The following is a 9,020-nucleotide window of genomic DNA, read 5'->3' on the forward strand; positions in this document are numbered from 1 at the left end:
AAAACTGACAAGAAATAAAAGTTATTATACAAAGTCTGAAGAGTCATTTTCGCCAGCAGAGGGCGCCATTGCACCACGAATGAGGAGTCAAACTGCTTTAGTTCATATGATTTTCATTCATATTTCAAAAATTCAAAGACACAGCAATGTTACACTGTGACGTCATAGCAGCCGAATTCAGTGACATCACTTCCTGTGTTCAGAGAAGTAAAGGTTTTACTGATAAACTATCACTGTGTCACTGTAACACTGAAGAAAAGTTAAAAAGGGCAACTTTCTCAATGAGGTTCTGAATGAAGCGCTGCAACCTCTGCGGTTACACACAGATAAAGTACTGCAGCCTCTGAGGTTACACACACAGATGAAGTGCTGTAGCCTCTGAGGTTACACACACAGATGAAGCACTGCAGCCTCTGAGGTTACAGACAGATGAAGCACTGCAGCCTCTGAGGTTACAGACAGATGAAGCACTGCAGCCTCTGAGGTTACAGACACAGCTGAAGTGCTGCAGTCTCTAAGGTTACACACAGATGAAGTGCTGCAGTCTCTAAGGTTACACACAGATGAAGCACTGCAGCCTCTGAGGTTACAGACACAGATGAAGTGCTGCAGCCTCTGAGGTTACAGACACAGATGAAGTGCTGTAGCCTCTGAGGTTACAGACACAGATATGGCGCTGCAGCATCTGAGGTTACAGACAAATGAAGCGCTGCAGCCTCTGAGGTTACAGACACATATGAAGTGCTGCAGCCTCTGAGGTTACACAGATGAAGCACTGCAGCCTCTGAGGTTACAGACAGATGAAGCGCTGCAGCCTCTGAGGTTACAGACACAGATGAAGTGCTGCAGTATCTAAGGTTACACACAGATGAAGCACTGCAGCCTCTGAGATTACAGACACAAATGAAGTGCTGCAGCCTCTGAGGTTACAGACACAGATGAAGTGCTGTAGCCTCTGAGGTTACAGACACAGATGAAGTGCTGCAGCCTCTGAGGTTACACACAGATGAAGCGCTGCAGCCTCTGAGGTTACACACACAGATGAAGTGCTGGTTACAGTTAAAAGTTACACTTGTTGTGTTAGCCTCTGTTAGCATAATTTTAAGTCTGAATGTAAATAAAGGAGTCGACTGCACATTTTAGGTTCTTTTACTTCTGTTACTGCATCACATGTATTTAGTTACTTTACAAATTAACAATCTATCAAAGAAGAAGAACCCTTTGCTAGTTTTCTCAGGCTCACACAGGTTTCATCACCAGCACTTAGCGACGGGCAGCAGCGACACTTTGACTCTTCTCCTCGGGTTAAAAACATCTCTGACCTCTGTCTCCAGACGAACACCAGGAACCTTGAAGATCGACACCACTGAAGAATAAGAAGGACAAGAAAAAGTTAGAATCCTGCTAGCTGTGCTAACAGTGTGAGACTTAGCATGTAGTGGTGTTAGTGTGTCCTCACTGTCTCCCAGGTGCATGATGGGAGGAGGAAGCACGCTGAAGTAAAGCTGCTGCAGAGACTCCTGAGCACTGATCCGGTCTGTGGGAACAACCTTCAGCATCCTCTGGACCAGGTCTTCGGTCTTAGAGGGAAGCTGGTTCAACCTGGTCCACATCAACACACACACACTCACTGTTGCGCACATTAGCGTGTAGCTGGGGCATTGTTAGCCTATGTAGCATGTGTGATATGTTAGCATCTAACAGCTGTACATGGCATTAGCTTATCAATAACTACATGCTAATGCTGTACACGTCATAGATGCTCGATGCTAACATGATATGCATGTGATGTATGCTAACAGGTGAGTTACCTTTTCCAGACAGTCCTGAAGAGTTTGGGCTCAGAGCCACAAAACTTCTCTGACGACAAAAAAACAAACAAAAACAAACTTAATCCTGACTCGCTGTCTTATGATTGGCTGTTAGGAAGCACAGTGGGCGGAGAAAACTCACCTGGTGTATAATTAGGTAGTGAAGTGACTCCAGGCCAGGTGAGTTCAGAGGGAACGCCCAGCACTGTCCAGATCATCTGCAGTTGTTCAAACAAATCAGTGACTCCTGGAAACGCCGGCGCCCCCTGCAGCATCTCAATGAAGATACACCCTGCTCCCCTGATTCAAAAACACAAACTTTATTCAATCACAGGTTAAAAAACAAACAAAAAACAACAACTCATGGTTCATGGATCCAGAGAACTGACCACATGTCCAGAGCGGTGGAGTAGAGGGTGGATCCCAGCAGAAGGTCAGGGGGGCGGTACCACAGAGTCACCACATCACAGGAGAATGTCTGACTGGGGATGGACTTGGACCGAGCCAGACCTGAACCAGAACCACAACCACAACCTGAACCAGATCCAGTTAGCATTTCTACTACTGCTGCTGCCAATAGAACTGCAGTGTCCTCCACTGAGGCTAACCCTCTAACAAGCTAACAGTCTAATGCTTACAAGACAACACCCTTAACTCCACTGATGCTAACACTCTAATGATAACACTCTAACTCTACTGATGCTAACAATAGCTAGCATGTGTTTGAAGAAGCTAACACTTGTTAGCATGTGTTAGCTGAAGTTGTTGGCATGTGTTAGCCGCAGTTTTTAGCATGTTTAAGCTGCAGTTGTTAGCATGTATAAGCTGCAGTTGTTAGCATGTATTAGCTGCAGGTTCCTCACCAAAATCGGCAAGTTTCAGTTCTCCAATGTAACTGATGAGCAGGTTCTGAGGCTTCAGGTCTCTGTGGAGGATCCTGCGACTGTGGATGAAACTGAGGCCACGCAGCAGCTGGAACATGAAGATCTGCACACACACACGCAGGTCAAACATGGTGCAGCGCCACCTGCTGGCAGGAGTAAGAACTACGACCCAGCAGTAAATGACTTGTGGGGCAGTTTTTAAAAGGTTTTACTCTCAGTGGGAGGGGCCTATTTGATTGATGTGAGGTGTTCACTAATGATTGTTACGTTACTTACACGAACGTTGTGTGAGTGTAAACCTCCAGGGTGTTGGTTCATGTACTGAGCCAGATCTGTGAGCTGCAACGACACAAGAAGAAGAAGAAGGAGAAAAAGAAGAAGAAGAAGAAGAAGCAGAAGTTTAATTCATGTTGTTCTTCAGTTTGTTTGTGATGTCAGTAAACATCTCACCACATATTCAAACACGAAGGTCAGGGACTCTGAGGTGTGGACGATGTCGTGCAGGAGGACGACGTTAGCATGTTTCAGACCTTTGAGCAGAGACGCTGCGCACACACACACACACACACACACACACACACACACACACACATGAATGAATGAATGCGAGTTTCAAATGATTGTGATGATGTCATCATAGCGTGACGCTCACCCTCTCTGATGGCAGTGAAGGGAACGCCCTCCTCTGTCTTCATACGAATCACCTTCAGCGCCACCAGCTGTCCGTTTATCCTCCACAGAAGAAGAGTATATACATATATACATACATACATGTATACATATATATGTATATATATATATATATGTATATATGAGTAGTATAAATACAGGAGTCAGTGTACAGGTGTTTCACCTGCTGATGCCTTTATAGACGGAGGCGTACGCTCCTTCACCCAGTTTCTCCAGACTCAGATAAGACTGAGTTGTTCCAAACTGAAGACCTGGTTTCTGAACACAACACACATGTGTTTATAGATGTAAAAGACAACACAACACACATGGTAATACACACATACACTACACAACTATAGACGCCTTATAAAGCCTGTGCTCACCCAGGTGAAGTGTCCCTCACTGTCTGTCCGTCCTAACGGTTCACTGTTACTGCGTTCTCTGCGTCCATGCAGCCGTCGCATCTGCAGAGTGTGGAACCAGTGAGACCGCGACGCAGAGGGGGACAGGTCTGAATCCAGCTGTGACACACACACACACACACACACCCACCCAGAACCTTTAATCCACCTTATAACACCAATACCACCTTAAAACAACATAAACTACTACAATACTACCTTAAAACATGTGTTTAAACGTAGTGTTTTAAGTTAGTTTATGTCAATTTCATCACGTACCTCAGCAGACGCGAGTGAAGTGAAACTCGTACTTTTCCTGAAGGTGAGTTCCTCCTCCTCCTCTTCATCCCTCCTCCCTTTCTCCTCTCCTTCTTCTTCTTCTTCTTCTTCTTCTTCTTCATCACCACTGCAGCAGCAGCACGTCCTCACCCACCAGGACATGTCCATGTCCACCATCTTTCCTGTCTCTCTGTCTCTGTCTCTGTCTCTCTGTCTCTCTGTCTCTGTCTCTGTCTCTGTCTCTGTCTCTCTCTCTCTGTCTCTCTCTGTCTCTGTCTCTCGCTCTCTGTCTCATGACTCACATATGTGAGGACGAATTAACCTGGTCTCATGACTCCAGTCTCAGTCCAGAACAACAGCATCCATTCAACACAACAAGTCTGTTCTGCCCCCAGTGGTCACTGTGTGGAACTACATCTGTGATCAACTCTAAAAACTCAAGTTTGTAAATACACACACACACACACACACACAGTGAGTTGTTGGTCCTCTGCTGCCTGTGTGTGTGTGTGTGTGTGTGTGTGTGTGTGTATTTACAAACTTGAGTTTTTAGAAACAAAGTCACCGCAGTTTCACGCAGCCGTGCAGTGATGACTCCGCCAACGTTAACTAGGTACTTTTTTGTAGTGGAGATGCAACTTAAATCTAAAGCTAAAGCTAAAGCTAACCCTAATCAAGGCGAGGCGGTGGAAATACGCCAAAACTTCAGTCACATGATCACTGTGAGCACAAAGTGTGACCAGCAGGGGGCACAGTGGTAACACCACTGTGTGTGTGTGTGTGTGTGTGTGTGTGTGTGATCTCTCCACTGCTGTTTAAGATTTGTTTCCGTGACAATTGGCGTTACAGCTCTGATTATTCATCATGTGTCTCACACACACACACACACACACACACTGTCTCTGGTCTCCATGGTGACAGGGGTTTGACGGACAGCTGGTGTCTGTTCAGATCACACTGAACGTAATCATATTACACAGATCGGACCAAACGTAAACAGATTACACAGATCGGACTGAACCTAATCAGATTACACTGATCAGACTGAACATAATCAGATTACACTGATCAGACTGAACGTAATCAGATTACACAGATTGGACAAAACGTAATCAGATTCAGTGATCAGACTGAACGTAATCAGATTACACTGATCGGACTAAATGTAATCAGATTACACAGCTCGGACCGAACGTAATCAGATTACACTGATCGGACTAAATGTAATCATATTACACAGTTCGGACCAAGCGTAATGAGATTACACAGATCGGACCAAACGTTAATCTGATAACACAGATCGGACTGAACGTAATCAGATTAAACAGATCAGACTGAAGGTAATCAGATTACACAGATCAGACTGAAGGTAATCACATTACACTGATCGGACTGAATGTAAACAGATTTCACAGATCGGACCGAACGTAATCAGATTACACTGATTGGACTGAACGTAAACAGATTACACAGATCGGACCGAACGTAATCAGATTACACTGATTGGACTGAACGTAATCAGATTACACTGATCGGATTGAACGTAATCAGATTACACTGATCAGACTGAACGTAATCAGATTACACTGATCTGACTGAACGTAATCATATTACACAGATCGGACCAAACGTAATCAGATTACACAGATCGTACCGAACGTAATCAGATTACACTAATCAGACCAGACGTAATCAGATTACACTGATCGGACTGAACGTAATCAGATTACACTGATCGGATTGAACGTAATCAGATTACACTGATCAGACTGAACGTAATCAGATTACACTGATCTGACTGAACGTAATCATATTACACAGATCGGACCAAACGTAATCAGATTACACAGATCGTACCGAACGTAATCAGATTACACTGATCAGACCAGACGTAATCAGATTACACTGATCAGACTGAAGGTAATCAGATCACACTGATCAGACTGAAGGTAATCAGATAACACTGATCAGACTGAAGGTAATCAGATTACATTGATAGAGTTTGACTTCTTCATTCTTTAATTTACACTTAATTTCTCTGTCTCTCTCTCGGTGACAGGATGAGAAATGAGGCGGCAACGAGGATGTAATTTGAGAACGAGAGAACGAGGGGGGATCAGAGGGGGAGGAATGACAGAAAAGACAAACGGAGAGCGAGGACAAAGAGACGAGAGTGACAGAACGAGGAGACGGCAGAGGGGAGGGAGGAAGGAAGCAGGGAAGGAGGGAGGAGGAGGGGGTGACAGATCAGGGGAGATTTCTCTCTCTGTCGCGGCGTAAACGAGGCGAGCGCCGTGTTTCTACTGTGAGCCAATTTAAATAATGAGACACACACACACACACACACAGAAACACACACACACAGAAACACACACACACAGAAACACACAGAAACACACACACAGAAACACACACACACACACACAGACAGAAACACACACACACACAGAAACACACAGAGAGAAACACACACACACACACAGACAGAAACAGAGAGAGTGAGACGTGATGGGCGAGCGAGTGTCTGCTTCACAGAGAGAGAGGAAAAGCGTTGATGGCCTTGGCAGTGAAATGTGTGTGTGTGTGTGTGTGTGTGTGAGAGAGAGAGAGAGGGGGAGCAGCCGGGCGATCGAACAGAAAGGGGACCTTGAAACCGTCTTCATTCGCTCCGTTATTCTCTCTCTCTCTCTCATCCTCGCACGCCCTCATACATTCCTGCAAACCTTTTTTTTCCCATTCGTCTCGTGCTGTCAACGCCTCCTCAGGCTGACCTCTGACCTCTCACCTCCCAGTTAACATAAACACTGAAACCCCCCCCCCCACTCACGCACACACACAGGACAAGACAGAGGTCATGTGACTCACTGCTCTTTAAATTCTGCTAACTCGAGCTAGCGCTAACGAAAAGTATTTTGTACAATGTTTTTTTCTATTGACCAACAGTAACTGATGTCGCTAATAGTGCTATTGATGCTAATATTGCTATGATGCTAATATCGCTATTGATGCTATTGTTGCTAATATTGCGATTGATGCTATTGTTGCTAATGTAGCCGATGTTGCTACTGTCGCTAATTTTGCTGATGTTACTAAAATTGCTATTGTTGCTAATGTAGCTGATGTAGCTATTGTCACTACTGTCGCTAATAATGCCACTGTCGCTAATGCTGCTAATGTCCCAACCAAACTGAACCAAACACCTGTTACATAAAGAACTGCGATCTCTGAAGTAAAGACAAAGTAAAAATTCATCCTTATTCTGTCTGTGACACACACACACACACACTCACATGCAAGCACGCACACACACACACACACTCACTCACACACACACACACTATTCATCTTTCCTCTCACCAGCATTAATAAATGATGGTCTCTCTCTCTCTGATTAAATATTCATCGGCAGCTCTGCTCGTCTCACTCGCTAAACATCCAGACAACACACACACACAAACAGAGGCACACACACACACACACACACACGGAGGCACACACACACACACACACACACAAACAGGCACACACACGAACAGAGGCACACACACATACACACACAGAAGCACACACACAGGCAAACAGAGGCACACACACGAACAGAGGCACACACACACACACACACAGAGGCGCGAACACACACACACACAGAAGCACACACACACACAGAGGCACACACACACACACACACAGAGGCGCGAGCACACACACACACACACACAGAGGCACACACAGAGGCACACACACACACAGAGGCGGGCACACACACACACAGAGGCGGGAACACACACACAGAGACACACACACGAACAGAGGCACACACACCCACAAACAGGCACACACACGAACTAGAGGCACATAAACACACACACAGAAGCACACACACATACACAGAGGCACACACACACACACACACACACAGAGGTGCGCGCACACACACACACAGAAGCACACACACACACAGAGGCACACACACACACACAGAGGCGGGCACACACACAGAGACACACACACACACAGAAGCACACGCACACACATACACAGAAGCACACACACTTGCTTGATGAAAGAATTCACAAAGGTCATGTTTAGCTTAGCTTAGCATAGAGGCTAGAATCAAAGGAACACGAGTGAGCTAATTAAAATAAAATGCTGCATGGTGGAGCAAATCTTTGGCATAATTAGCATAGCACTGGTTAACCAAACACCAGTTTGTAGCCTTGTGGTAAACACAGCTAACGATAACGCTAACATGTGTGAACGGACTCATTAGACCTGTGGTAAACTTGTGGAGAAAAAAGAAGCGCTGTCGTGCTAACGCACCACGTGACAGTGCTAGCTACAGTAAGCGTGACTGTTTGATGCTAACACAGATGCTAACACAGAAAACACACTCACACATATTTGTTTGTCATTTCTTTTTAATTGGACAATAAATAGTTTGGTGACAAGATGCAGATATAAAATAACACAAAGGTGACGTGGACAGGTCCAGACCAGAGCAACAGAACCAGAACCAAATATCAAGTTTAAGAAAACCTGATAAGTGGAGTCATAAATAAATAATACAAAAAAATGTAATCCAGTATTTACATGTCGGTGTCAGTTCTGTGTGAACCTGGTTCTGGTCTTCATAGGGTTCTGTATTCTTCCTGTAGAATCACGTGACTTTGTCACGATCTTATTTTAACTCTTTTCTCGACAACCTTGTCTTGCTCCGCCTTCAGGTCTCTGTGGAGGGTAATCCCCCCGGCTTTTATCCCCAAGTCTCTGATGTGGACTCGGACACTGGCCAGGTTCCTTTGCCAGGCTGCGTCCATCTTTATAGTCTTCCCTCCGTGGCTATCGCAGAAGCTAACCTCTGTTTTGGGTGCTACGCCGCTGCCACCCGCTCTCTTTATTCCCTGGCGTCCCCACATGTTATTGTCTCTCCTGGCATCTGGTTTTGCGGTGCTGGTGATCGCAGGGTTTTTATT

At 45.3% G+C, this 9,020-nt stretch overlaps 2 protein-coding genes across 2 annotated transcripts in view; both read right to left on the reverse strand.

Moving 5' to 3' along the window:
* Positions 1-1,133: 1,133 nt before the first annotated feature.
* Positions 1,134-4,429, reverse strand: cdk15 (cyclin-dependent kinase 15). The gene is made up of 12 exons (XM_058622540.1): positions 4,048-4,429; positions 3,751-3,888; positions 3,549-3,643; positions 3,348-3,427; positions 3,146-3,240; positions 2,972-3,034; positions 2,675-2,798; positions 2,201-2,321; positions 1,954-2,111; positions 1,812-1,860; positions 1,460-1,602; positions 1,134-1,366 (listed from the first exon to the last, which is right to left on the reverse strand). Exons 1-12 carry the CDS (start codon positions 4,222-4,224, stop codon positions 1,254-1,256), a joined length of 1,356 nt encoding a protein of 451 aa, XP_058478523.1. The 5' UTR covers positions 4,225-4,429; the 3' UTR covers positions 1,134-1,253.
* A 4,018-nt stretch (positions 4,430-8,447) lies between these two features.
* The window catches only part of LOC131448855 (BCL-6 corepressor-like), a 21,565-nt gene continuing 20,992 nt past the window's right edge, over positions 8,448-9,020 (reverse strand). Inside the window, exon 13 of the mRNA XM_058621645.1 lies at positions 8,448-9,020. This exon is cut by the window's right edge and continues 937 nt beyond it. Coding sequence (XP_058477628.1) covers positions 8,718-9,020 — 303 coding nt within the window. The 3' untranslated portion in view covers positions 8,448-8,717.

Source organism: Solea solea, chromosome 2, assembly GCF_958295425.1.
Source record: "Solea solea chromosome 2, fSolSol10.1, whole genome shotgun sequence".
Classification (NCBI taxonomy): domain Eukaryota; kingdom Metazoa; phylum Chordata; class Actinopteri; order Pleuronectiformes; family Soleidae; genus Solea; species Solea solea.

What these genes read in the sequence shown, in the direction of transcription:
- cdk15 (XM_058622540.1), bottom strand. Translation starts at nt 4,224, where the DNA reads ATGGTGGACATGGACATGTCCTGGTGGGTGAGGACGTGCTGCTGCTGC. An exon ending in GTCTATAAAGGCATCAGCAG is followed by an intron (nt 3,428 to 3,548) that starts GTGAAACACCTG and finishes TCTTCTGTGGAG; the next exon opens with GATAAACGGACAGCTGGTGG. An exon ending in CATCATGCACCTGGGAGACA is followed by an intron (nt 1,367 to 1,459) that starts GTGAGGACACAC and finishes CTTATTCTTCAG; the next exon opens with TGGTGTCGATCTTCAAGGTT.